At 33.9% G+C, this 27,842-nt stretch overlaps 9 protein-coding genes and 1 pseudogene across 16 annotated transcripts; 1 reads left to right on the top strand and 9 right to left on the bottom strand.

The window, feature by feature from the left end:
• Window positions 1-7: 7 nt before the first annotated feature.
• ppcd-1 (Flavoprotein domain-containing protein) lies at window positions 8-1,445 on the top strand. The gene is made up of 4 exons (NM_073940.6): window positions 8-172; window positions 219-377; window positions 417-543; window positions 833-1,445. The coding sequence occupies exons 1-4, from the start codon at window positions 101-103 to the stop codon at window positions 1,186-1,188; spliced, it is 714 nt and encodes a 237-aa protein (NP_506341.1). The 5' UTR covers window positions 8-100; the 3' UTR covers window positions 1,189-1,445.
• frm-10 (FERM domain-containing protein 8) lies at window positions 1,238-5,162 on the bottom strand (the record flags this gene model as incomplete). 2 transcript variants are annotated; one of them, NM_001269578.4, is made up of 8 exons in its annotated part: window positions 1,238-1,612; window positions 1,662-1,958; window positions 2,618-2,816; window positions 2,861-3,123; window positions 4,134-4,438; window positions 4,719-4,878; window positions 4,928-5,010; window positions 5,073-5,162. In NM_001269578.4, the coding sequence occupies 8 exons, from the start codon at window positions 5,089-5,091 to the stop codon at window positions 1,424-1,426; spliced, it is 1,515 nt and encodes a 504-aa protein (NP_001256507.1). The 2 variants fall into 2 exon arrangements, with proteins under 2 accessions (NP_001256507.1, NP_001256508.1); NM_001269579.3 differs by lacking the exons at window positions 4,134-4,438; window positions 4,719-4,878; window positions 4,928-5,010; window positions 5,073-5,162 and having other exon boundaries at window positions 1,424-1,612; window positions 2,861-3,069.
• Window positions 5,163-6,565: 1,403 nt separating this feature from the next.
• On the bottom strand, window positions 6,566-8,910 carry bath-39 (BTB and MATH domain-containing protein 39). The gene is made up of 4 exons (NM_073938.5): window positions 8,632-8,910; window positions 8,171-8,582; window positions 6,989-7,285; window positions 6,566-6,941 (listed from the first exon to the last, which is right to left on the bottom strand). Exons 1-4 carry the CDS (start codon window positions 8,757-8,759, stop codon window positions 6,774-6,776), a joined length of 1,005 nt encoding a protein of 334 aa, NP_506339.2. The 5' UTR covers window positions 8,760-8,910; the 3' UTR covers window positions 6,566-6,773.
• Window positions 8,843-10,286, bottom strand: F25H9.2 (BTB domain-containing protein). Its single transcript, NM_073937.7, has 5 exons — window positions 10,119-10,286; window positions 9,700-10,072; window positions 9,499-9,649; window positions 9,295-9,446; window positions 8,843-9,250 (listed from the first exon to the last, which is right to left on the bottom strand). The coding sequence occupies exons 1-5, from the start codon at window positions 10,223-10,225 to the stop codon at window positions 9,101-9,103; spliced, it is 933 nt and encodes a 310-aa protein (NP_506338.1). The 5' UTR covers window positions 10,226-10,286; the 3' UTR covers window positions 8,843-9,100.
• Window positions 10,287-10,631: 345 nt separating this feature from the next.
• Window positions 10,632-12,621, bottom strand: lurp-3 (DUF7622 domain-containing protein; the record flags this gene model as incomplete). Its single annotated transcript, NM_073936.2, has 8 exons — window positions 10,632-11,057; window positions 11,255-11,364; window positions 11,407-11,584; window positions 11,633-11,830; window positions 11,880-12,012; window positions 12,055-12,131; window positions 12,409-12,466; window positions 12,512-12,621. The coding sequence occupies 8 exons, from the start codon at window positions 12,619-12,621 to the stop codon at window positions 10,863-10,865; spliced, it is 1,059 nt and encodes a 352-aa protein (NP_506337.1). The 3' UTR covers window positions 10,632-10,862.
• A 300-nt stretch (window positions 12,622-12,921) lies between these two features.
• On the bottom strand, window positions 12,922-14,735 carry lurp-2 (UPAR/Ly6 domain-containing protein; the record flags this gene model as incomplete). Its single annotated transcript, NM_073935.1, has 8 exons — window positions 12,922-13,119; window positions 13,278-13,390; window positions 13,438-13,615; window positions 13,656-13,853; window positions 14,005-14,137; window positions 14,182-14,258; window positions 14,507-14,573; window positions 14,620-14,735. The coding sequence occupies 8 exons, from the start codon at window positions 14,733-14,735 to the stop codon at window positions 12,922-12,924; spliced, it is 1,080 nt and encodes a 359-aa protein (NP_506336.1).
• A 665-nt stretch (window positions 14,736-15,400) lies between these two features.
• F25H9.9 lies at window positions 15,401-17,172 on the bottom strand (annotated as a pseudogene). Its single transcript has one exon. A coding segment is annotated over exon 1 (1,772 nt).
• A 2,381-nt stretch (window positions 17,173-19,553) lies between these two features.
• Window positions 19,554-22,470, bottom strand: Y2H9A.4 (uncharacterized protein; the record flags this gene model as incomplete). 5 transcript variants are annotated; one of them, NM_001269575.3, is made up of 12 exons in its annotated part: window positions 19,554-19,736; window positions 19,780-19,842; window positions 19,889-20,011; window positions 20,057-20,101; window positions 20,345-20,530; window positions 20,588-20,717; window positions 20,763-21,272; window positions 21,646-21,953; window positions 22,005-22,118; window positions 22,165-22,268; window positions 22,316-22,364; window positions 22,408-22,470. In NM_001269575.3, the coding sequence occupies 12 exons, from the start codon at window positions 22,468-22,470 to the stop codon at window positions 19,554-19,556; spliced, it is 1,878 nt and encodes a 625-aa protein (NP_001256504.1). The 5 variants fall into 5 exon arrangements, with proteins under 5 accessions (NP_001256504.1, NP_001256505.1, NP_001256506.1 ...); NM_001269576.1 differs by lacking the exon at window positions 22,408-22,470 and having other exon boundaries at window positions 22,316-22,352; NM_001269577.1 differs by lacking the exon at window positions 22,408-22,470 and having other exon boundaries at window positions 21,655-21,953; window positions 22,316-22,352.
• An 843-nt stretch (window positions 22,471-23,313) lies between these two features.
• Y2H9A.6 (uncharacterized protein) lies at window positions 23,314-24,534 on the bottom strand (the record flags this gene model as incomplete). 2 transcript variants are annotated; one of them, NM_001276951.1, is made up of 6 exons in its annotated part: window positions 23,314-23,467; window positions 23,593-23,681; window positions 23,730-23,973; window positions 24,018-24,223; window positions 24,271-24,375; window positions 24,427-24,534. In NM_001276951.1, the coding sequence occupies 6 exons, from the start codon at window positions 24,532-24,534 to the stop codon at window positions 23,314-23,316; spliced, it is 906 nt and encodes a 301-aa protein (NP_001263880.1). The 2 variants fall into 2 exon arrangements, with proteins under 2 accessions (NP_001263880.1, NP_001129915.2); NM_001136443.2 differs by having other exon boundaries at window positions 23,730-23,967.
• A 415-nt stretch (window positions 24,535-24,949) lies between these two features.
• On the bottom strand, window positions 24,950-26,408 carry col-162 (Nematode cuticle collagen N-terminal domain-containing protein). The gene is made up of 2 exons (NM_073933.6): window positions 26,262-26,408; window positions 24,950-25,732 (listed from the first exon to the last, which is right to left on the bottom strand). Exons 1-2 carry the CDS (start codon window positions 26,400-26,402, stop codon window positions 24,998-25,000), a joined length of 876 nt encoding a protein of 291 aa, NP_506334.1. The 5' UTR covers window positions 26,403-26,408; the 3' UTR covers window positions 24,950-24,997.
• Between the last annotated feature and the right edge of the window lie 1,434 nt (window positions 26,409-27,842).

Raw genomic sequence — 27,842 nt, 5'->3', positions numbered from 1 at the left:
ACGCACACATTCGGTCGTGTAGCCCTCTCGGAAAAACATAATCTCGGAATATTTTTTCAAGAATTTTCGTCATATTCTCCTCAAAACTTGTTCGGTTAACATGTCCGACGAATTATCAGTGAAAAGGCACAAGTCGGATCCAGATGAGAGCATTGAGGAAATTATGCCTGAGGTGAAAATTATGTTTTCTAGAGTTTCCAAACGTTTATTTGTTGCAGATCCGCCCACCACTCACCCGGACTCACAAAATTGTTCGTGATGAATCAGGAAAACATAATTTACTATTAATTCTAACCGGTAGCATTGCTGTCATGAAGGCACCAGAATTAATCAGTGAATTATATGAGAAAATCGGACGTGATCGGATTTTAATCAAGGTTTGTGATATTTACATGTAAATTTAAAAAATTTAATAGGTTGTAACCACCGAAAATGCAATGAAACTGTGTCATATTCAAAAATTGGAATTTGACGAGATTGTCTACGAAGACAGAGATGAATGGTCTATGTGGAGGGAGCGAGGCGATAAAGTTCTTCATATTGGTACGGATTTTGAACGTTTAGACTCAAAATGTGCTCAAATGAACGAACTTCGTAATGAACTTTTAAAAAAAATTAACATTTGTTTTATGAAGGTTAACATTATTAATTTAGCTAAGTTTAGCTAAAATTTTTACTTTTGCCAACTTTTCGTGCCACAGCTGTTGAAAGTTATCTTTTATTTGATTATATTCTATAATTGCATTTTTGGACGAAATTCGTTAATTTGAGCACACTTTTCAAAATATCACTCCTCCCTCAATAAGTTTTCAACAAAAATCCTTTTTTTCAGAGTTGCGAAAATGGGCAGATTCCGCTTTGATTGCACCTCTCGACGCGAATACCATGGCAAAAATCGCAAACGGCTTGTGCGATAATCTCGTAACCTCAATCATCAGAGCTTGGGATCTATCGAAACCGTGCTATTTTGCTCCAGCAATGAACACTCATATGTGGGAGAATCCTCTTACAATGCAACATCGGACAGTTCTCAAGTCTCAATTGAAATTCAAGGAAATCTGTCCAATTCAAAAAGAGTTGATTTGTGGAGATGTTGGAACCGGTGCGATGGCTTCAATCGGCACGATCGTTTCACTTGTTGCAGCACTTGTCAGGGATCAGCAGGCAGTTCGCATCCAATGCGGGTAGACAATATCATATTTTTCTTCTATTTTCAATGTTGAATACTAACATAATTCACCAACAATAATTTATTTATTTTTTTCAAAATCGTACAAGCTTTAAAAACATTAGTAAATGTTGAATTTTCTTCCATGTAAGCGAAAACGAGTGAGATCTTTTAAAAATGTTCCCCTTATTCTATCCATTGTAATATTTACATTTCCAAACACTGTGGAAGGGGAAACTAGCGATATTTTGAAACTTATAAAGTTTGTCCATGACTATAAAAAGCCTTGAAGCTGCCGGCAACTTCTGTACATTTGCCGTCCTTGAATTTTGCAAAACATAATTTTCGATTGCATCCTGCTGTACAATTTTTGAAGTCAAGTTTTGACTCGATAATTCTTGAATGTTTGGTTGAGCTGGTACTTGAGTCTGATGACGAGCTGCTCTGAAATTATCAAATTAGAATGCAGATTTGAGGAAAAAAATAAGCTTACATCAGAACTTGATCTATCTAATCTTCTTCCAGTCATTGTCTTCAGAAGAGCATCAATCAAGAATGTTTGATTTCCAGTAATCATCAAAAACTGCGTGGTCTCATTACTTATATCAATTGTAGTGGAATTTCCATTTTTGATTTCTTCTTCAAAGCTCAAATTCACGATTAAATATGGCATCTGATCGGGCTGAAGTCCTTCAAGTTGCCATGTTAACTCTTCCAATGGATGTACGAGAAGAGTTCCAGAGTTTGATTCAACGATAGTTAAGAATCTGTCGTTGATTCCAACGTTAACCTGAAATAAGGAAAATTTTACCAAAAGTGTGCTTTAAGCTGGGAGTAGGCTTTGTGGGTTTTAAGCTTAAATAGACAAAATACGACTGAATTTCATAAAATTTAAAATTTTTAAAAAATTTAAAGGTGGGGTACCGAGACTTCGCTTTTTTACACCCAAAATGACCCAAAACTACCGAATTTCTTAATGAGACGTTCTGAAAGTTTTTCAAAAAAAGTTATGGCCACTCAAGGTTTTGGAAAAAACGGCCTATTTTTAGCTAAAATCTCAAGTTTTGGCATATTTTTTTAGCCAATGGGGACGCAAAAATGTATCATATTGTTGAAAATTTTCAGAACGTCTCATTACGAAATTCCGTAGTTTTGGGTCTAAAAACGCAAAGTCTCAAATTTCGGTGCCCCACCTTTAAATATTAAAATGTTTAAAAACTCACTTTAGAAAAAAAAACAAAACATTTTGGCAAAAAACACACGAACTCTTTCTTTAAGTAACATGAAAAATTCGTGTTTTATAATTATTTGGAAATATATTTTTTTTAAAGATTTGCTTTTTTTGAAATCGGAAGGTGAGTCTTGCACTTGGAATTATAATTCGATTCGGTGTTCATTTTTAATAATTGCAATTCTTTTACAAAGTTAATCTCTTATTTGGGTGTATACCTCGATTTCAGCAAAACCATGCCCAAAGTTGCGTAGACTTGCTCGTGATCTTTTAACCTCAATATGAGCACTAAACCATGCAGCTCCATAACAGCTTGAATTCTGTGTTAGTTCCATTAAAAGATCGTGCTCCTTCTTTGATTTATCGCCGATTTTTGAGATATTTTTCCACTCGGATAATAAACGCTCTTCTTGAACACTGAAAAACCAGATTTGTTTCATTTTTGAAAATAGTTCACTCACGTTTTCTTATTGATCGCTTTTCCGAAAATAGTTGTTGCTACAATTGAATCACAAGTACGTTCGGGAAGAATTTCGTCAATATGATTTCTGATAAAAGCTACGTCGTGGCGTGTTTCGTCAAAGTTTCCAAATTGAAGACAAAATAGAAACGCGGCAACACGAATCGTATTCTCAAGTGAAAGAAGGTGGAGACGTCCGAGAAGAAGCATTTCGCTGGCATCGTAGATCAGGTACTTCGCACATTTGGGATGATCTTGAAGAAGCTGGAAAGCAGAAAATTAGACGTTTTCTATAACTGTTGAAAAATACTGAATATGTCTGTCACCCTTTTTTTGTTGGTTTTTTGCAGACACCTAAACCAGCTTGAAACCTGCAAAAGTGTGCAAAACGGGCTTCAGTTTACGTGGAAAAATTTTCTGTGAATTTTTAAATCTAAATTTCAGAGTGCATGAGTTGATTTTTGCTGCTCAATTTTTTGTGACAAGCTTCATGTAATCTGGAAGACTGTATTTTTAATTTGTTTATATTTTAACAGTTACCCAGTCGCGGCATTTTGCGTCAAAAATGCGGTATCCGGTCTCGACACGACAATTTTAGTTAAATAAAGACGGGTGTGTACCTTTAAAGATCACTGTAGTTTCAAACTATTGTCGTTGCGGAATTTTCTTCGATTTTTCATAGTTTTTCTGTTTTTCTTTCTCACGATTTGTTAAAATTTACGTTTCTTAATTAAAAAAAAAGCTTTTTTAAACGAAAAACTACGAAAAATCTATGAAAATCACACCCAAACGAAAGTTTGCAATTACAGTACTCTTTAAAGGCGCACGTACGTTTGTATGTAAAAAAAAAGCTCGGAAGCTCGCTGTTTTCAAAATTTTCAAGTTTCAGTTGAAGGGAGGAAAAATGTGAAAATGTTTTTTTAGAGAACTTCAATTTTTTTTGTCAAAGTTTAGTTTCAGCAAAATTTTTAATTTGACAGGACGGTTTATTTCCAACTTGAAGTGGAACACCCAAAATCAACAAACACCTTTCAATCGATGATTCATTCTTTTTGAGATAATCTTATTTGTTCGGAAGGAAACGCATTTTACGATTAAATTAAATCGCTTTGACAAAAAAACGACGGTCACTGAATACTGAGTGGGTGCCCAAGGGTAATTAGTTTGTTGTCTCGAGATATTCAAGGACGTCAAAAGTTCCTGTTTTAATTGTTTTGAGAGATTACGACCGAGAGTAAATAGAGAGAACACAGAAAAATGATGACAAAACTCACTTCAAACTCTTTATCACAAGTCAAACTTGCATTTCTTCGAAGCATCAAAATTGGTTCATCTTGATTGAATAATTGAATATCAGTCTCTTTAGCGAATCGTTCAAGAAGTGTTGACCATCCCTGACGACATTCATATGGACGATGATATGATTTTAATTGAACTTCAAGGAGTGGGGATATCATCCAAATCGCGAACATTTCAGAAAACGCCGAATAATCAATGCCACATTCTTTTGCTAAGTGGAACAATAGCTTTTTTGTATCGGCGGTTTTTCCAGATTCAATGTTTAATTCGATTCCATTTTCTGAAAATTTGAGTGTTCATTTTAATAATGTCATTTTTGGCCCGTAATGGGTTTTTCGATTTTTCCTCTTTGTGAAAAATTTTAGATTTTTCAAAAAATAGCTAGCAAATTATTTGGTATCGTTTTTTTTTCTTTTTCGCGTCTTTGTTTGGAAAAAAATTAGGTATTTTCTATCAAATTTTTTAAAGACAGGTTTAACCAACTTTTCTTCAAACTTTCATTGAATTTTAGTTATAATTTGTGACCCGGAACTTGTTTGGTTGCTTAGTGGAATCAATACCTTCTTCATTGGATAAACGTTCGCCTCTCGAAAAATAAATACTGAATTTGACGACTTTTGGTGATCCTAAAGTCTCTGTACTTTGATTATGAGTAGCTCGGAGAGCTTGTCCAATCGGAGTCCATGGCATTATGTTTCCACCACTTTTGTCTTTTAATCCCTTAAAAATGCAATTCCAATTGAATTTTTCCCTGGGGAAGGGAACTCACATAGTTGGGCAAAGTTGGTAATCCCGGATTTCGAGTTTCACTCAAACGTTTCCGTCCTTCTACGAGCCCAATTGTCGAATTATCTGAAATTAATAAATATATTTTAATGACGTCACTTCTATAGAAACCGAAAATAATCACTTACCAAGAGTGGGTGCATCCATTTCGAAATAATTCAATGTACAAAACTGATAGTTTCAAAAGTTAATGACGGCACGGAATCTGTAAGATTCGACTGAAAAAAACTTTGAGTCTTGAGGGGTGTTGGTATTGCGAAAGAGGGACGCCGATCACGCGACGAGTCAGAAGAAAAACGAATGGAGTGTAGAGAAAGAAATAGTGCATCTGAAATGGAGACGCAGAATGTTCAACACACTCTTATCGCAGAACAAATATTTGGAAGAATCGCTGAAAATCAATGAATCAGCCAAGTGCACAGCTAAATAGCAATAAAATTTAAAATGAAACGGAAACGGAAAAAACTATTAAACCATTTCTTCGTAAGTATTTGACAAACTTAAATTTATGTTGGGCGTTTCTGAGCGGGTTTTTGGATTTTTTTAAACGAAAATAAGCAAATAAAGAGGTTTTAACTTTCTTTTATGGGCATAAACTGATTTTAATTTTGAAAAATTAAATTTTTCAAATCTATGCGAAAAAACTGGAGCTAAATTTTGAGTTGAAGATGCACTCTAAGTATGTCAACAACGAGAAACAGGAAATGACATCATTATTGACTAGAATGATTCACCAGAGAATAAGAATCAAATACTGGGGAAACAAAGCCCTTGAAAAACGATATTTTGACAGTGCCGCGGGCTTTTTTTTTAATTTTTTGATTTAATTTTATAAATTTAAAATCTTTTTAGAAAAAAAAACAGACAAAATTCGATCAGAAACGAACGTTTTTCAAGTTAAATAAAAAGAACAAAACCAAGAAAAAAATCAATTTCTACAAGTACCGTAACCTTAAAGACGCATAGCCAAAAGTGATTGTTTCGCTGCCAATTCACCTGAATTAAATTTTCAGGCATGGAAATGAATTCTTCAAAGATTTTTAAAGTTAGAATTTTACAAGGGAAATTTGTAGTTTATCGTCCAAAAAAAATTATTTATTTTTAAAATAATCATAAATATGAATCGGGATGAGATTTTTGGTTCACGTGAATTTTTAGTGTAAGAATTTGAAAATAGTGAGTTTTTTTGAAACTATTCAAAAAACAGGGGCCATCGTATGTTTTTATCGTAGTCCTTCAAGTTTTTCGAGAAATCTCTAACTATACCAACAGCGGGAAACAGAAAAATACATAAATATTGACTAGAGTGATTCACCACAGATTAAAAATCAAAAACTGGAATAACAGAGCCCATTGAAAACGATACTTTGCTGTTCAGTGTTGCGCGTTAAAACAAAATTTCTAGAAAAAACGTAGGACTTAAACACAAAAACGTAGGACGTAAACATATTTTCAACAATAGCAATAAAAATAATCCAAATGTCTCCAAATGCCGTAACCTTAACGGCGCATAATGAAAATTGGTTTCAAACTGTTTTCGCTGCAAGACCACAAAAGCAGCTTTTCAGGCCTGAAAATGGTTTCTATAGAGTTTTTTTAACGTTTGAAATTAAAATAAAATAAGAACATTTTAAAGTTTATCGTTGATACATTAATTGTAAATAATCATAAAATATGGATCGGGATGAATTTTTATAGCTTCACTGATAATATTCTGTAAATTAGAGAATTTGATAATAAGTCGAGAAATATATAATGAGTATCATGTGTTTAAAAAATAAAGCAAGATATCAACATTTCAAAGTTTCCATTAATCACAAATTAGATAATCATCTAACATGATTTCTTTTGCACGAGCATAACTGTCCATCTTCTTGAGTTTTCAAATGTTTCATTTTTTCCAGTAGGGCATCGTAGGTTTTTTCTCCGATGTCCATATGGTCATCAAGAATATTGTCAATATGGTGAATGCAGGTCACACGTTCCAAAGTTCGGAACTGAAAATAATTCGATTTTGTTGGTAACTTTAAATTTTCAAGTTTACCTGTAAGTAGTGTAACTCGAAGATTTCCGACAGCTTCAGCTTTGTTTCAATTGACACGTATCGCGTTTTTAACAGAAATTCCTCACACTTATCAGTGACTGAAGGAATTTGATAACGCTGTCCGAGTTCGAGAAGGTCCCTGTAGTTGTATACGGAAACTTCGAATGAGTCCAACTGAAGAATCGAAACCATTCCAAGAATTGCTTCATAGGTGAAATCAAAAATATGAAAAGTTGTCTGTCCAGGTTTTTCGACGTAGAAAAGATTGTAGAGAATTGGTGAGTTATCAGCAAGAAGCTGAAAATATTTTCGATACTTTTTCAGTACAGGCAATGAGCTTCTCAAGCCCCCGTTTTGAAAATGGAAGACAGGGCAAAAATATTTGTCTTTGGATCATTTTTGTTAATTTTTTTGGTATTCATTGTTTTTTTTCAAGATTGAAAACAGCGTCAAAAACCTACAAACTTATTTTTAATACACCGGTTTTTACCTGAAGCCTTAACAATTAAATTAAAATGGCTGCCAAATACAAAATTAACTACCAAAAATTATCTAAAGTCAAAGATTGTTGTCAAAAACTGTAAAAACTCGTTTTTAAACTTATTATACTTTTGTGAAAACTTGGCACATACCTTTAAAGGCACACGTTAATTTTCAGGGTGGGTCTCAACATGACGACATATTTGTCAATGTTGTGTAGAGAATGAAATCACGTGGTGTCAGAATGTCCCATCGCTCCAATGCACACAAAAATGGTTGGAAAAGTATATTTGAATTTTTGTCACCTCACAGCGCATGGGGAATAATTGTTTTCCAGTTTAAGCGTAGATTTTTGTAAAATTTTCAAACATTCTTGAAATAAATGTTTTTATTCAATAACTTGGCAAGTTAAGTGAAAAAATTAGTCATATATATGAAGTAATTTCGTTGAAAATTCAATTTTATAAATTAACACAAACATTCATTTGAAGCATGTTTGAAAATTTTACAAAAATCGACTCTTAAATTGAGAAACAATTATTGGAAACGCGCTGTGACGTCACAAAAATTCTAACATATTATTCCCGCCGTTTTTGTGTACAGTGGGGTGATGGGACAACCTGACACCAAACTAGATGGCTTTAATATGAAAGTCACTTACTATTAGTCTCACGTTTAGGTAATTAAAAAATAAAAACTCACAGCAAGACAGACTTTGACAGTTTTTCCATCAGTGATAAGCTCCCCATCGGCAATATATTTCTCATACTTTTCCTTGCTTATCTTCTCTTTTCTAATTCCAGTCGACGAGTTTACATTCAAATCAAATTCAATTTGAAATCTTCCCTCTACCAAAAATCCAGAATTAGCGGCCGTCAATTCATCCCATGTACAGTATCCACTTGTTCCCTTTGATGTTTCGTTGGATGTGAATGTGTGATTGAAAAGCGTGGAAATCTTATTTCTTGATTTCCCCCAAGAGTTGATAATTCGGAATCCAAATGAGGTTGTGACAGACCAGTCGGGACTTGAATTATTCGGATTACAAACGAGGTAAATGCTGACACGGCGCTTTTGACTTTTTGCCGCTTTGTTTGATTGAATTCGGACACACCTAAAACACAAAAAAGAACCAATTGTTTCATCAAACATAAGTTTCTTACCAGTAAATCCCATTATGCTCTTTCAAGTCAGACGTGTAGGAACCATCGAGATGTTCAAAATTATAAATATTGAAAACAAGTGTGACGATATTAGCCGACAAATCTTCAAGTGGTTGAAGAATCGACATTTTAAATCTTGTTGAAAGAAATGAGACTATTATCAAAACTAAAAATGTTGTCTTCCACCAATTGTCGTCAAATTCGATGCAATGTTTACGTACACCACCAGGAGACATTGCGGACCTGCTTTATTCAATGCAGCGAGCCCACGCAGGCTGTAGGCCAGAATAATGTAATTGTTGAGTATCATTGCTCGAGTAATTCATAGAGAAAGAGCGAATGGCGAGAATTAAAAACGTGGGAATGATTGTGATATTATCAGTGTGAGAAACGGGGATGAAAAGTTGTTAACAAGCTTTGGGCAAAAGAGAATTGACTTAGAATTATGAATAAAATACATGTCAAGAGATCATTTAGAAAAACCGTCATATGTGTGTCCAACGATTGAAAGAGTGACCTTGTCCATTAGTTCAACGATTTCGTTGTCAGTGAACTCGTGAGGATTTTCAAATAGTCTTTGGACTTGCTGGGAAGTTTTTAGCATAGCGACACACTCATTCTAAAAAATTGAAATCCAATTAAACATTCGACTTGCCTACGTACCTGCAACTCAACCAGAACATACTTCTCAGCTAACTTCATTTTCTTCTTTGCAGTCAGCAACTGCGTCTTGCTGATCCAACGTTCACATCGCTGCCGAGCATTTTCAGATTTCAACTTTGTTGCGTATTCAAGTGTCTCATCGACATTATCGCCTGAAAATTTCCAACATTGCTTCAAAGTTGATTTTTTTTTAAACTAGAATACCTGTCAATGCATCGCCATCATTATAAAATACTTTGACAATGCGTAGTGTCGGTTCATACTCGAAATCATTTGATAACTGAAGTTCGTTAACATCGTGGTCCTCGTCTGGGAATAGAAGTTCCATCAAAACTTCAGAGTTCATCGCAAGAATCTAGAAATGAAAGAAGAATTATGACCATGGTGATTGAAAAAACAACTCACATGTTTATTGCAGTAAATGTTCTTCCCATCCACAATTAGAATTAAATTTGTAAGATTATCCCGGGGAACTGTGAAGTCATGAATTCGCTTTTCACGGATACCAATTTTCTTAACAATTGTGACTATGAACTGCATGTACATTCCTTTATCTTTTGTTGCAGCTTTCTTGCAGTGTTCCAGTGAAAATCGAAGTGTCAGATTCTTTCGAGCTGCGTGATGGAATTTTCCTTTAAGATTTAAGTGCTCCTTATCATTATAGAGAATTGCTGCTTCATATTCTATATCTATATACCAGAAATTTGATCGATCCTCTGAATTACACATCAATTGAATGCCAAGCATTCCCTTCTCAACTCCAATCAATCCACAACGCCTAATATAAATTATCAGATATAAAATATTTATCAGTTTAATCTTACCAGTACACATTTTCCGCCTCCTGGGCCATCGAAACGTATCCCCGACCGTTTTCATCGTGTAGAACAGGAAGTTGAAATACAAATCTATGGGTTATTGATTCTGTCATTGTGGGAAATTTATTACTAAAATGAATTTGATCTAATACTGCATTTGTCGTCAAACGGTGTGTTTTGAAAAAGTGTGCTTGCGGACTACGCACAACTGCACACAATTTTGTGCGAAGGGGGACCCATGTTGTAGAGAAAAATATAAGATGCACAAGATAATGTACAAACGAGACCGTGAAAGCTATCGTCGGAAGAGATTTTGTATAAAAACGCTCAAAATATTTCAACTAAATTTCCCAATGAATTTCCCAAAGAGTTTTAGTCTTTTCTCAAAATTTACAGTCAAAGTTTCGGTAAATTGTCAAATATTCAAACAAGTTATTTGAGTAATATCGAGCTTTGTTGCAGGCCCTAATGTCTACCAAATTTTAGTACAAACAATAAGAACGTAGTTAATATAAAAACTCGTAGAACACTTTATTGCATGACTTCCTATGTTTAATTCAGAAAATGTGACATGAAAAATTAGGAATTAGTAAAAAGTATTAAAAAAACAAAATTTTCAGCCAAATAAGTTGTCCACGGATAATGTCCTCCCACTCTTAATTTCCTTTATTATTTTAATACAAATAATGATTGAAAGTCTCGTTGAATGCTTGTTCACCAGAAAACAACAAACATTTGATGTAATTTATTTTAGTTAATTGTTTCGAACAAAAATTCAACAGAAATAATGAAGACAAAGATAATAATATTTTTGCTCAAATTAGAAGAATTGTCTTGAACTGCTGTTGCGTTTCGTGCTTCATCGGTCGCTGTTGCAATATCGTAATTGCAAAAATCAGTATTACAAATGAAGTATGGAATTTCGTTTATAAACGAGTATCCAAGCTGAAATATAATTGTTTAATTGTTGAAAGTCCAATTTCTCAAATTGTTGACTATTGAAATTTTTTGAGCTGTGAGAATTTTGGAAAAAAAACAATGAGTGACTTCTAGAATACCGATTGTTTAAGTTCCAAACACATGAAATCGAACCAATTTTTTCACACTCCTGCTTTCCACTCTTGTGTTAATATCAATCGCACCTGTATTTTATTATCTCCCTGCTCATTTGCCGATATACATCCTTTGAAGTGAAGAGGTTTTTCATGAATCTTGTCCACCGCGATAAAACAGTAGTGCCCACGACATTGAACTGAAACTTTATTTTGTAAATGAATCACATATCAAATCCTACTTCCTTCGTCGTAATAACTCTCATTTTGCATTAAATCTCTGTATATGTTCTCATAAAAATCACCATCAGTCTCATACTTCGCATTGTCAACTTTTGCGTCATAACCACTGGTATAACATGACACAGTAGGCGATGATATTGGATAGGGAATTGGGGCTTCTGGATCATTACAGTTTTTCTTAAAAATTGTATCATAATACAGTTTGCTCATATTTAAATAACTCACCGTTGTGCATTTGCAATAGGTTGAATAATGAAATGAATGCAATGAGACATTGTAGCACGCTTCTGTGTAAAAATTGGTGGCTAGTCGAGTTTCCATATATTTCGTGAATTGTAAATTAAATGGCCCTGATTCGTCCGTTTGTGAGCAAATAACCCTGTCTGTTCTATCACTAGGAGCTAAGCTTTTATCTTGCTTTAACTGAAAAAATTGAAAAATCCTGTATGCTACATTTCATTTGAAGACCCACGTATTCCAAAGACCAAATGCATTTATTACACGCTGCTGCTCGATATTGTTTTGCAATAACATCCTTGCATTCAATTATGGGTAAAATAGTGGCGTTCGATAGAAGCAACGTCGAGTTATTACAAAAATCAGTGCTTAAATTTTAAATATACTTACTTAGAACAATTAAAACTTACTCGCAAAAGCATTGAACTGAATCTTCAAAGTCCAAGAAACAAGTTGTGGACGGAATTTTTGGCCCAGTGATGCAGGTCTGATAATTGTAAATTATTAGAGAGAGAGAGAGAAAGATAAAGCTTTATTGTTTCTTGGTTTTGTTTATTCTTCTCTGATTTTTAGAATTATTCCGTGATGTGAGAGAGCCCCCTCACCGCTTAATCTTCGATAATTGCGGGATTTTCGCGCCTATAAAAATTGTGGTGTCGCATGCTCATTCATTACCGCATAAATTTAGTTGAGAAATTTGGCGCAATTTCATTTTACAACTACAAGACGCTTATTGAAATGTTCGATATCTTTTTAATATTTACTTGATAATTTGCACTGAATGCTTTCCGTTGAATGACACAAAAATCTCCCTCACAAGAACTGAAATAAGATGCTAAATCGATTCATTTCAGAACCTATTCTAACTCATCCTGAGAATGAAGAACATAACGGTGACATTTGACGGCCTCCAAATTCGTAAATTGAGTGAAATAGTTAATGAAGATAGGCAAAAGAGTATGAAAACGTTGTGTCATACTTTTAATACAATTCTGTGAACATGCCAGATTATAAGCTGTATCCAAGTCACTCCAGTTCCACCTGTCCGTGTTTAATCAATTTCTCAATTTCCACATATTATGCGAACTAAAAAATCAACATAATCTGGAATAAGGATTTAGCGGTTAAAATGTGACAAATACTTCAGAATTACAAAATATCTTCACAAAAAACATTTGGAAACATTTCCATTTTTCTTGAATCTTTAAGAAAACACTCACTGAAAGTTGAAACAAATCAAAAAATAATTTTTTATTTATATTGGAAACTTTCACAATTTAAACGACCATTGCTGAAAATACAAATTGCAGAATATAAATCAAGAGACATGAATTTAAATTTTCTATTGATTTTGATGAATTATCTCTGGCTTCTGTAGAGTTTGTAGCCACTTTCAGAGTAGTTTCAATGTTCAGATTGCAAAAATCCGTGTCACAAATGTAATATGGAACATCATTCAGGTATGAATGTCCCAGCTGAAATGAGAAGAAATTTAGGGTTTGAATAGAAATATATTCTTTACAAAACTAGCAAAACCTCCAAATGCAAAAATGTCATACAATGATGGTCGAATTTTATTTTGCGTTAGTTTTTTGGTCCATATTATCAATTTTTCCCATCAGATTTGAACTACCTGAATCCGATGTTCTCCTTGTTCATTTGCTGTAATACATCCTTTGTAGTATGAATTATTTGAAGAAGTATGGTCCACTATAGTTATGAAACAGAAGTGCCCTCGACATTGTACTGAAAGTAAGTATATTTTAGAAACGAATACAAATTTTTTCGCCCACTTCCTTCATCGTAGTAGCTCTCATTTTTAATTAGATTTTCATAATTTGTGAAATAATCAAGTTTCGGAGTATCATATTTTGCATTATTAACTCTTCCATCGTATCCACTTGTGTAACATGTAATGGTAGGCGGAGAGAACGGATAGGGTAGCCCTTTCTCTGGGTCGTTACAATTTGGCTAAAAAATTGAGATAACAAAATCAAAATTAACAACTTACATATGAACATCTGCAATACACAGTGTATTGTTGGGGATTCATTGTTACATTATAACAAGCGTCAGAAAAGAAGTTTGGACCAATTCGATCAAAAATGACATTGTCGGTATCGAAAATGATATCTGCTGACTCCCCAGAATCACCACAATTCACAGTTTCGTCTGTAAATTTGTCGCTCAAACTGCCATCGTATTTTATCTGAAAACGCGTTTTCAGCTTATGTGTGGTGAGTGGAGATTGTCAAAACTCAAAACTTTAAGATTTAGTTAATTTTTTTCATTCAACTTGTGATTTTCAAAAAGGCAGCTTTTTCTGAGCATCCTCATTAGATTCAAAATAGGAAACATACATAATCGATAGTCCATTTGCATTTATTACATGCGGCTGGTTTATACTCTTCCGACAATACTTTTTTGCATTCAATAGTTGGTAAAATAGTAAAGTTAGATTTCAGCAAATTTACATCGTTACAGAAGTCAGTGCTGAAAGACTTTAGAGAATCAAATGCGAATCATCCCGTACGTACCCGCAATAGCATTGCAATGCATCGGCAACATCCAATGAACAGTTGTAAGATGGCATTTTTGCACCAATAATGCAAGTCTGAAAACTTGAATTTAGTTTGTTGTTCCTATAATTTTTGCCGTAGCCGATCTATTAGTATGCATATAAAAGAAAAGTAAAAATCATTAATCTAATAGATGTATGTATGCTAACTTGCAACTTTTTAACAACTTTTTTGCTTCCACCAGAAGCCTTCAGTTGGCAAGTTGGCAGGAATTTGTTCATTTATGACAAGTATCAATAAAAAATGGCTATGAGAATTTGAAAAGTTCGCAAAGTTTCATTACTTGTGTTATAGCGGTTGGAGAAGTGCTAGTCCCCCGTTTTACAATACAAAAGTCTCCTTCGCAGGATCTGAAATGCACTTTTTTTAAAACTAAAACATAGTTATTTAACTCACTCATCGTTCGATTGTATCGACCAATTTTTTAAATGACATTTGACGGCGATCAATACGGTAAGACTGGATAACCCATAAAATAATACAATGAGTTCAAATTTTGAAAACATAGTCATATTTGTTAAGAACACTGAGAAATCAATTTTTGAGTACCAAAATTATTACATTCCACCTGTCAATTTTCTTTCTTATTTTCTTGCATTTACTTTTAAATTGAATAAAGTTGTGCGTAGGAGTTTATGTTTTTTTTTCTTTTTCGAAACTACCATTTAACAACGTCAGCTTAGCCCTGATTGGAAAACGAAGCATTTTTAATTTAAAAGTTAATGTTCAGAAAATAAAATTGGCATCTCGAAGCGCATCTCCTAGTCTCTGAAAATTCTATCTGAAATTTCTTTTTAAAGTGCACTTTTCACGGAATTCGAAGCCTAAAAAATGCTCCCATAAAGATTTTCGGTACTTGTGTATTACATGCCCTCATTTTAATAGTAATTTTTTAAGTTATGCGAAATAAAAACGTGAACCACACTTTTGCATTTTTAGGCTTAGGAAATAGCAATTTCTAAGCCTAAAAAGAGAAAATGTATATCACGTTTAATTTAAAGGAAGAAATTAATGAACATTAAATTTAATTTGAAAATGAGGGCATGTAATACACAAGTACCAGATTTTCCAATAAGCTTTATTTCATCTAATTTTGAAATTAGCAATGCAATTTCAATAAAGTGCTTAAAAATGGCTAAATGTTTATTGTTATATATTTTTAATTTAATCAAATTAATTATTCCGCAGTTTGTTCCTCAGAACTCCGCAGAACTCGAACGTTAGAGCCTCCTTGCGAACTTGATGCTGAAACTCTTATTGAAACCAATTTACGCATTTCTTTTGACTTGAAGAAAAAGAAGCATGGCGTTGCAGCTCATTCAAAAATTTCCATCTGGAATTTTTTTGCAAAGTTTTATTCCATCTTTTACAATTTTTGATTATCGTATTCACGAATCGTTTGACCAAAAATGCGGTCACGTTGCTAATTTCAAAGATTTGAGAACATAAGAACACCAATGATGAAGCCTCAATTTTTCTCAACCATGTTTTAGATTTAAAGAAAATCGTTTATATGGAAAACTATAAAAACAAAAACTGCTTGTTTCAGTATACCGAGCTCATTTTGGTTCAACGCAGTTCTTTTCATGGAAAATATTTTGATTATTATAGCACAATAAATCACGAAAACAATGATGGGGATACCTATTTGAACAATGCTTTCTATCTGAAAGTTTGAGAATTTTTCTAGAAGCCTACGATGAAAAAGTACCACAGCAATTCCCGTATGTGGAGCTCTGTAGAATGGTTTCATTGCAAGAATCTCTTCACAATTTAGTATTATACGTTTTCCTGTAGTTCATAGCGTATTTACATTTATTCGATGCAAAAGCATACTCGATTAAAAATGGGAAAATCCAAACGGACATGAGCCAAGCGTAGATGATTGGTCTGAAATTATATTGGAAACCTGAATCAATCAGATCGTCATACGTATCAAAAACTTTGTCGCTGCGATGTCGGAAGAAGAAAACAAAAGCACGTTGAATAGCAATTATTAAATTTGAAAACATAATAGAGTAATGGAAAAAGTCGATTGTATAAGAAACAACTCCGAAAATTGCTGAAATACCATTTTTTTGAGAACATTTCAAGGGTTTTCATCAAAATCCAACATTTTTCAAATTTCACTTGCTATTAATATGGTGTGGCTATATTTTCGTTAAAACAATTTTTTTGAACGTTATTGTGAGCACCTTCGCTTTAGAGACATGAACTTTGAAATTGATAGTGTTTCTGAATTTATATTTAATCTGTAAAAATTTTAAATCTTGCTCTGGCATCACACACAATTGACACATTTATATTCAAGCGCCGATGCTCCTTTTCAGGGTATTGACATAGTTTCCAAAGTTGTTTGTAGACATACCCGATTGAGAAGATTCACTAGAAATGAGATTTAAAGCTGCAGGGACGTTAATGAGCAAGTTCAACGCAGAATGAAGAAAGCAGATGATGTTAATTGAGTGAGAAATAGGAAAAAGTTTATCTTAAAGAAGACGTGTTGAGACGAATAAGTTATTTAAATTTGGACCTACTGGCTTGAAATGTCCCCACAGAATAATTGATAAAACGAAAAATCCGGCTGAAAGTAGTGTCGCCGCAATAGTTGTTAAAAAAAAACATTACTATGAAATAGTAGGCACCGCCTTTTTCCGAATGAGGAATATCACCGAAAACCTAGAAAAAATAATTGCGTTCTTTCAAAATCTAAACACTACGACACATCATTTTTCTTTAAACTGTTTCTGCTATAAAAAAATGTTGTTTTTTATTTTAGTTTTCCGAAATTTTTTTTTAAAGACAACTTTAAAGTGTTAAAACTTTTTTCTGAAATTTCTTTTCTAACAAAAAATTCAATATACTCTGACGGCATTAGAGCATATGGTCAATGAAACTTATTTTACCGATGCTTTCATCTCTTGTAATGTTGAAAAAAACTTTTTTCATGGTAACAATCTAATAGTTTTTTTTAATGCAAAAATCTGAACAGTCGAAGCACACAATACGGGAAAACCTATCTCATCTATATTTCCTTTAGGACCATCAAAACTTATATATTAAGTTTACAACTATAAGTCGACTGAAAAGTTATAGACTTGGTGAACGATTGAAAATATTGACGCCAGAAATAACAAAGACCACACTTCTGGTTGTGCCTCTCGAAAGTGAATGATGAAATGAAAAAAGCAGCTGAAACTGAATACGCCCCACATGATTAGTTGGAGAATTTGAAATAAGGGTACACCGTAAATCACAGAGCTCACGAAGAAGTAGCTGAACCTTGGAACTCGATGAGTAGAATGCTGAAATATCTAAAAATTTGCCACATTCTTGGATGTCTTCAATTAAACAAATTATCTTTCATTTTTTAAATATTTTATGGTGTCTGTCAAAAAATGTACAAAAATTAATTGGCAGCAGGTAGAGGCTTACTTGGAAGTCTTACCTTCTTTTATCAGCTGTCGAATATCATAATAACATTATTTCTTGATTGGATATTCATTTTGCAAAGGTAGACAATTGAAATTTTCCGAGTTTCTGTCTAAACGAAAAGATCAAAATAAAAATAGCTGGGAACTTGCCAATAACTTGGAAGTTTGAATAATGGTCACTGAACTGTTGAATGAGGAAATAAGGATTTTATTTTTAAGAAATATGTTTTTCATTGGCAGTGGGGCAATTTAATCATTTAACGATAAAGTACAATGTAACACACATATTTACAGAAATCACAGGAAATCACAAAAATCAACAGTAGAAAACAATAAATTTAAATTATTTGTACAGAAGACACACATAAAAGACATAGTTTCTTATAGTTTTGCATCAAATTCATAACTACACTCAAGAGTTTGATATGTATCAATTTGATTCGAAAATGTATCGATTCGTAGTTTTTTTTTCGCAAAAACCAAACTTTGATTCCGATTTGAAATTCTATAGTATCCGAAGAATGTATTTCACATATTTCCAAAATCACAAATTTACTTTCAAAACTTTGAAAAAAATACGTGATAGGTTTTCAAACCCTCAAGAGATTTGAAATACTTTGGGAAATTATTTACTTTCAATTTTAAGAGCAAAGAATAGTTCAGATCAGTTCCACATACTATTTTATGAGAATTTCATATCCAATATTTTCTAGATCTAAACATCGTGAATTGTTGAAACATGATAATAATAAATCTTCATTTTAAAAACAATATGGTTATAATTATAGTCCAAGCAATACCTCAAATTGCATTTTCCACACTAATGTAGTTTCGAGTTTCTAAAGAACGTAAATCAAAAAAGCAAATTCACTAGGTTTTGGAAATCATTTCAAAAGTAAGTATTTCCATTGCCACAGAATCGATCATCTATAAATTGATTTGAATTCACATCGAAAAGTATTTAGAAACAAAAACGAATTGGGAAATAATAAATAATTGAAGCCAAGAATTCCAGAAGTCGCGCGAGAAAGTTAGATAGATAGTTAGTTAGAACAGCATAAACGCCTAGTTGAAATACTTTCAAAAAGAAAAATAAAAACTCTCCAGGTTGTTAGGTTATTTTTTTTAAATCTCTATGCTTTGTGACATTGGATATGAACTCTCAGAAAATTGTACATTTTCAGATCATAGAATATGTGGTTTATCAATTTGTTCATCTGATCTCTCAACTTCTGACCTAGGTAGCAAGCTTATTTCTAACCATTTAAAAATACAGAAAAGCTATTAAAAAATTTTCAAATTTTTTTTCATGCCTCATTCAGTTACGAACTACTTTTGTGTACCATTAAAAATAAACTGTAGTTTATTAATTATAAATTAATTAATTAATTTAATAAAATAGTTAATTGTTTAAAAATCTTACAAAACACTATTGCTAAACTTTAGATTCAAAAATGAAAACTATCTAGATATAGTTAAGGGCTTAAAATATTGACATTTACTCATGAAATTAAAATTGTGTCTAACTTTGAATCACCATTTCTGAGAAAATCAATAAATCACATAAACACTATGATTATTAAACTAAACCTGATAATTTTTTTGTACCTAAATTTGAAAGTAAAACATTTCGCAAAATATCTCAAAAACACCCTGATGGTCCCCAAACCGATCCCATTTAGTTTTTCGTCGTTTTGTAACAAAATTGCTCAATCTTCAATATCCGGAATATATATTTCTCAGTTCCTATTTTACTCGAAACTAACTTTTTTTTGGTTTTTGCAAAAATTCCACAAAATACGGTTTTTTTTTCAAATTTCACCGAAGCACATTGGCCTTTGAAGTTTTTGCTTGAATTGTCAAATACTAATAGAAAAAATGTCAATTAACCCAATTCTAGCTCATACCAAAATTTGAAAACCAATCGGGATATGGCACAGCTTTAATATTTTCATAATCTTCAGTACTTGCAGTTTTTGATGTACTTTTTATACTTGATGTTGTTGGAATGGAGTGTGGATCCAATTGTGATAATATTTTTGTGAGGTCTTCTTGAAGTTTAGAATCCAATGGTATGTTCTGAAAAATTAATTTAAAAGCTAAATTACTTTACCAAACTAACTTTGACTTCAAGAAGCATGTTTCCGATTTCATCGCACTTCTGTCCAGCCAAGCTCACCGATTTCTGAAAACGGATACTATTTTAGATGCAAAATTCAGCAGAAATTTACCATTATTATTTTCAAAAATATCCGATCATCATGAGTTTCAGTAATCTGAGCCAACTTTTTGTATGCTTCGTACATTGCGTATTGAGCATTCTCAAGGACTTCTCCAAAAATTTTTGCTTCCAGCTAAAGAATTATTGATTTTCTGTTAAAATAAATTTAATAGCTTACCTGTAGATCTGATTCCTCGTAATTTACTTTTCTGGATTTTTGAAACTGAAATAACAACATCATATGTCGAGATAAAACCTAGTGATCAGTTTTTTTTTTAAATTAAACACAATAACTAAAACTTTAAAAAAATTGCAAAAATGTCATTGCATCGAAAATCTTGCCTGAAATGTTCAGAGCCCAGAAGAATGAACCAGGCTTCGCCCAATTTGTCAGTTTTTAATTAAAACGTGTGATTGCATAGTGCAATCAGAATCAGAAGTATGATACAAAACCACATCCTCTCACCTCATTTACAAGATCATGATGTGCCTGAACAGCTTTGATAAGAGGCTTTCTGAAACTATTGAGCACATCTGACCATTCTTCCTCTTTCTGCTCAAATCGAATTGTTAAACGAATGCATGTCATGAAAGCAGAAAGTCTTGCTCTTGATTCTGATTTCAAATTTTTTAGTTCTTCTTGTGCTTGTCGCTGAAAATTCAAGGGTTTTAAAGAGAAAAAAACGTCTCATTAATAAAATTAACCAACCTTTCTCTCTTCTCTTTCTTGCCTCTTTTTTTTCAGTTCTTCTTCATTTTTTAGTTGTTGTTGCTTCAGTTTTTCATTAAAATCATTATCATTGTCTTCATTCTCACTGTCACTTTTTTTGCTAGGGTTACTGCAAAAAATCAAATGTATCCATATTCATTTTTTAAAAACTTACTCTCGTTCTTCTGTTTCTCGAAATATATCCTCTTTTTGTTTCGGAATCGTGATATTTGCAACAAAATTCGTCAATTCATTTGAATACTTTTCGAGTAGTTGGGCTCCAACATCAACTTTTATGTTTTTTTGCAGAGTTCTTTCTAATGAATCCAATTCGTTTTGCAGTGAAAATCTTGAAGTATTTGGCAATTGATTATCTTGATCTACTCCTTTCAATTCATTTTCATCAGTTTCGGATTTTTCTTCGCCGATTTGCAATGACCTTCTTCGACTTTTATCTAGTTTTTCGTCAGAGCAAGTTTTGAATTTGGAATTGGCAGGATAAATTTGCACATTTTTTTCGTTAGTCTTTATCTTTTCATTTTCTGCTTTTTCAATATCATAGTTAATACTAGATATGTGTTTTGGGGACAGTCCGTGATGTTTTCCATCAGTTGAGCCACTAAAGTTATGTGTGTGCCCGTTCGAAATTCCATCTGGAGGGTTCTCAGGATCACTACTTGGAATTCTGTAAAATAGATGTTGAACGGAAAAAAATGTATGTATATATTCAAAAACTACTTTTGAAATTTTGAGAAATTAGTTTCAAATGTGAAAAGATTTTTCAGAAACTACAGAATTTTCAGATATAATTAGCCTTTTTGAATATAAATTGATAGTTATTTGAAAGTTTGGTTGGTCAGTCCCTATCTGTTTTGTGACAACAATCTTCCTCATTGCTGCCCTTGTAGAGAACGTCATAAACTTTATCAAAAAAGTGACTCGTTATATTATCTTTTTTGTTTAACTGTTTACAGCAAGAGGAGTGCAAGAATAATACTGAAAATATGATATTTTCTTGTGTTTCAATCAGATTATTTTTCCAACAAAAAATATCTCACGGTATATACCCTTTCTGGTTGTAGAAGATCAGTTTGAAAAGTGTGATTGGAAGACATATAAATTTGATGAATCCGCTCCTACAGGCACCAAAGCATGACATCGCAAGGAATAGGTAGAACGACAAAACTCCAGCAACAACCAAGAATGAAAAAACAAATGGTTTGATTACACAACAACGGAAAATTTTGGAAAGGTACTGAGTCACATTCGACAGAAAAGGGAGGCGGGACAAGTTATGTTTTATAGAGTAGGGAATGAATGAGAACATTGGAAGCAATGCAATACTGTTCGTGAATGGCAGGCGGCGCTGAAAAAAAGGAAATTTGATTTTTTTAACGCAATAAATAAAACTACTGACCTCTTCTAGCAAAAGTCTATTAAAGTACGTACTTCTGCCTATTGAATCCGAATCTAATAGTTCACTGTGAAATTGGAAGAAAAGCGGATGATGTTCGAAATTATTTGGAGAATTCTGAGTAACGAAAGTTAAATGGTAAAGTTATAAAATAGCTATTTACCAATATCAAATCGTACTCTCTTATCACTTGTGTCTCTTCTATTGGTAGGTCATCTCTTACAAGATTGAAAAAGGGAAAAGTAAACAAAATGGTTTGAGCAAGCGCTGGAAACTGTAATTATCACATATAAAACGCAATGTTCGAAACGCACAACTCACGAAATTAGTATTCGAATCTAAAGTGGACATTTTTGCAATCTCCTGAAAGAAAATGGCCGTTATTTGGGACAATTGGAAAACCTACTAGTTCAAGCAAGGTTTTCAACTTCTCAATTGTTTTACGAGGGAAAATGATCAATAAAACCATGCTATAATTAAAGCTGTGTGAAAATTATAAATTATCAAACAGTTGTGATGCTCGCGTAGCAAACAAAAGGACATGGAGAATGTATTCAATTGTTCAATCTTATCAACTCAGAAAAAAAGCATAAGGAAGTGCGTATGTTCCCAGTTATCTGAATACATCGGAGTTCACAAAACAACAAGAAAATGAGAGAAATAGAAGAGAGAAAAATTCAAACATTTTTCATATCGGTGGCATTGAAACTGACATCTAGTGTAGAGACGCAGACCAATGAAAATGGTAAACACTTTTAGTGTTAGCAAGAATGAGGAAGATTGAGTGGTGGAGATAAGGTGAGAATTTGGAAGAAGGCATCAGAAAATGGTATTAACCCAAAGAATAATTTAAATTACGGAAAGGAAACGAAGAAAAATATTAACGGATTAAATCTTAAGTTTATAATTGACAAAAAAAATGTATCTTCAACCCTAACAAAAATCGGATAGATAGTAGTATAATTTCCACGTTAGTATAAAAATGTCGGACAACTATCAGGTGACCTGCACCTGCTTCGTGCCTACGGTACATAGGACGTTTGAGAGTTAAAACTAAATGCAGCACTATAAAAAACACTTAAGAAACTATGCATTTAGATCTAGATTTCAATTGTGTTGGTCCTTACATATAAATTGGTTCATTTGATGCTTTGTAGGTGTTATTTAGAAAAACAACATAAACGGTTTTCATTGTTAGAAAAACGAAGTGTTTTATTGTCGATGTTGAAATAGTATATGGAAAAGTAAATAAAATTGTAAAAACGATTTGCTAAATTACAGTGGTGACTTTATTAAGCAGTATAGCCGATGCTCAATTATTCAAACTTGTTCGATGCCTTTTCTTTTTTATTTCCATCATCTCTTCTGCGTGTTTCCTTGTTTGTTCTTCTATGTTTCTTTCGTGATTTTCTTTTACTCTTTGGTCCTCGCTGTCTTCATCGCTATAGACTGGATCACTAGAGAGTCTGTAATATTTATTTTATCATATTGGTTAGCATAATAAAAATGAATTTTTGTCAATATGAAATGTCAAAAAAATGGTTTCAATTTGCTTCAGTGGTTAACCACAGCGTTCAGACTATATACTCACATTTGAACAACGTCGTCGTTTGAATAATCAGTGGGTTTTTCTACTAAATCACTTGATGATTCTGCATTTTCTACGAGTGTTTCAGGCACCTGTAATATGTGAATTTTCAATTAAAAACCTACTTATATTAAGCTCACAATGTTTTCAGAGACACTTGGTACTGGAAAACATTCTTGTAGGGATTTTTCGAACAGCTCTTCGATTTCACCGGAATGCAATTTAATGTTATATTGAGGTTTCATTCTATCCAGTTCTTCCAAGTCGGATTGAAAAGAAAACTCGTTCGGTTGTGAAGATATTATTGGTTGTTTATCGGAATAATCTTGATTTGTTCGAACACTTGTTGTTATATTTACTGTTTTTTGCTCCAAATTCCTAAACCTGAATTCGTTTTTCACTCACAGTTTCAGTGTTTTTAAACTCACTGAGTAAATACATTTTTAGGATTGGTCCATGGACAACAAATGATACTCCGAATCCAGGTAAACACATTCTGAATTGGAATGCAACACATTGAAATAGTTGGTAGTTGGTAGATTGGTCGATATATGTTCCTTATAAATTTGAAACGAAGATGGGCGTATATGACAAGTGCAAAAATCAGTAAAATTACAGTGTTGAAATATGTAACCTGAGTGGTAGATTTTTGAGTCAATATCATAATTTATTTAAACCAACATATCCGTACTTGTCTCTGGAAAAAAATGTGCACAATTTATGCTCTAAAGGTTCGCAGTGAAAGACAAAGAAAAATGGATGCTTATCAAAACGATTGAGAGTTTTCTGAAAGAACATAAAAATTAGGATGAGGAAGAGAAGCGGAGGTTCACCAACTTTTGATATTAGTTGAAAATGTTCTTCTGATGTTTTTTCGTGTTCAAATGTTCCACACACGGGTAAAAATAACAGAAATGTAATATAGATTGTTTTCGAAAATTCCATAAAAATATGGAAGAAATTTTGAAATGTTTTTAAAGAAAGTAATTTTTAAAAAAGTGAGAGATTTTAGTTTGTCTTTCAGTTGGTAACTTTTGAGCCAAAATTTTGATTGAATTAGGAAATTTTGATAAGAAATGCCAGTTGTCAAATTCCTGTCTAAAATCAATGAGAGGAACTGAGAAACAGAAATAGAATATGAAACGACAACAATTTTAAAGTTAGCAATAGAATAGAGTGTGAAAAAAAGGGGCAACATACCAAAAAACATGAAGGGATTCAGTGAGAAATGACGTTTGCTTTTCTAAATGTGAGTTCTAGTTCATTGTCAGGAAAAAACATCACAATTTCACGAATATTTTATGAGTAAACCTGCTTTAGACCTCTATCGCCCGTTATTGCCTGTTAATTATTGGAAAATATTTTCGAGAATAAATCTTTATTCATATACAAATATAATTCAGGTTGTTTAAGCGACAACGACCTTTGATGCTCTTCTACGAGAAACACTGCGTTGAACAGCAACAGATCTTGCTGGGCATGGACAATAAGCAGCATCGGATCCTGGTTGTCCATCTTGTCCTGGAGCTCCAGCTTCTCCGTCTTGTCCTGGTTGTCCTGGTTGTCCGTCTGGTCCTGGTGCTCCTGGAGCTCCAGCCTCTCCTGGTCCTCCAGCAGATCCTGGTTGTCCATCTTGTCCAGCTGGTCCAGCTGGTCCTGGTGCTCCGGCAGCTCCTGGGGTTCCAGTAGATCTGTGTCCATCTTGCCCTGGGGCTCCTGGCTGTCCATCTTGTCCTGGGGCTCCTGGGGCTCCGGCATCTCCGGCTGGTCCGGCTGGTCCTGCTGGTCCTGGTTGTCCTCCTTGCCCATCTTGTCCTGGTTGTCCGTCTGGTCCGGCTGGTCCTGGGGCTCCTGCCTCTCCTGCTGGTCCTGGCTCTCCTGCTGGGCACTTGATGCATGGTCCACCCTCCGAAACAATACCAACAGCAACACCGGCGGTTCCTGGCTTTCCAGCTTCTCCAGCATGTCCATCATCTCCTGGTGCTCCTGGGGCTCCTGGTGGTCCTGGTGGTCCAGCTGGGCATCCAGATGATTGAGCTCCACAGTTGCATTGACCGGCTTGTCTCTTAGCACGTCCGAAAAGAATCTCAGATGGAGCACGAGTACGCTCAACCATTCCATGCCAGGCACCACGTTCGTTCAACTGGAAAAGTGTTAAATTAAGTACCGTATTTCCCCTTTTAGTAAGGCATGCAATACCCTCAGACACCTATTCAGACGCAAAACTAATATAGGCTGCCATACTAATTTTCGAACAAGTTTTTTCTCATGTTTTCCATTAAGTTATGACACAATATCTTCAATTTCAATAACAAATATTAAACCAGCATAGACGAAATTTACGACTGATACGCAAAAATTGTCCGAGTTGTACTCATATCTTACCGATTTTGACACCGTAAGAGTTTTCCCTCAAGCACGAATAAGATCCCATAAATAGGAGATTTAAATAGGAGAAGTTTTTTTTTAATTTGTAGCACAACTTAATAATGAAAGTTTTGAACCCTCAAAATAGGGCACAAATGAAGGGGTGCAAAACTATTAGAGGTGCAAAACTAATAGAGAGTGCAAAACTAATTTTCGATAATTGATTTTAGATGCAAAACTAATAGAAACGCCTTACTAATAGAGGAAATACGGTATCTCCTCTATCAACAAAAATAGGCGGTTACCTTGAATTCGTCCATAGTCTCCATAGTTTGATCGTAGAACTCATTGATATCATTGAAAATGTATCCAACAGTGAACACACATCCAAGAATAGCGAAACCACTCAAGACGCTAGCGCCGTATACAAGAGTCTTTGCTGACATTTTAGGTGACAGTGTACATTTTGCCAATCGAACTTCTCTTTATATACTACGCTGTACAACGTATTGAAAAGAGAGACAGTGTATGATATGGAAGAGACACAGATATATCCGATAAACAGTTCATTGTGAGAACTGACATTAAACCGCTGTAACGAGGAAGCAGAAGGTGCCTAGGTGATTGCCTTTTTGAATGGCATATTGTGTGAGAACACTGTCACACTTGAAAAGTTGGCATTAGACACCATAAATGCATAGTTTTTTCAGATGTTCAGGTTTTAGAGTAATTATCATAGATTAATTTTTCGTTTAAGCAAAACTTTGAAAAAACTTTTAACACCTCATGAGAACAATGAAAAAAGTCTTTCATCATAAAAGTGGTCTCTCGTTGTTAACTTATTTCAGAGCAACGCGTTGGTTGGCACAACTTATTTATACATATACGTCCTGTGACCGTAATTAGGGATGTGTGGCTGTCGGATTTCTCAAAAACCTTTTTAATGGTGCAGGTTTCTTTTGCATAAATCGGTGTAAGTTGACGTTTGATGATATTAACAACCTGATATTGGGATAGGATATTATAGGGTCTGCTCGGGGGCGGAGCATTAACTGGGCCTGTTTTTGTTTCCATCTTTCCCGGACGAATAGTTGATGAACATAACAGCTCGCCGATCTTCTCCCGCAAAGACAGAATAACCCAACAGATGGAAATGTTTCATGTCTGCTTATGATGATCATTACTAAAGCGGCTCATGCATACTGTTGGATAGAACGATTGCTGTTGCACAACGGTGTATGACGAGCAGACATTATCGAACTATCTTCCAAATTTGTTGCGTTTCTGTTAATTGTATTCCTGCTGCAATTTATTAGTTAGTTATAAGAATTATTTTTTACCAGCCGCTGACCGCGCCTACGGCGCGGGCAACGACTGGCACATGATGTGAATATATTCAATCACACAAAAAATTTCTCATCATGAAAAAAACTTGAAACACTTAAAACGCGGTTTACTGGCACACATGCATGTTTCAAAAATTCACAGACAGTATGAAAACTTTCTGTTACTTTTTGACCAAGACAGTAACCTTACAATACCACTACAGTACCTTGACATTATCCTCCACCGACTCCTAACCCAATACCTCTTCAAAGGACAAAATGCCAATTTTTCCAAAACTACAGTAACCCTACCGTATACCTACAGTACCCCTATAGTACCACTACAGTACCTTGACTTGCTCCCCCATCAACTCCCAAATAACTACCTCTTCTAAAGCTCTAAGCTCAATTTTTCGGAACATTCCAGAATTTTCTAGATTTTTCTAGAAAGTTCTGGAACATTCCAGAAATTTCCCGATTTTTCTAGAAAGTTCTGGAACATTCCAGAATTTTCTCGATTTTTTTAGAAAGTTCTGGAACATTCCAGAATTTTCTCGATTT

This window comes from Caenorhabditis elegans, chromosome V, assembly GCF_000002985.6.
Source record: "Caenorhabditis elegans chromosome V".
NCBI classification, from domain to species: Eukaryota; Metazoa; Nematoda; class Chromadorea; order Rhabditida; family Rhabditidae; genus Caenorhabditis; species Caenorhabditis elegans.
Note: the sequence above shows the minus strand (reverse complement) of the source record. Positions and strands in the feature narration are given on the sequence as shown.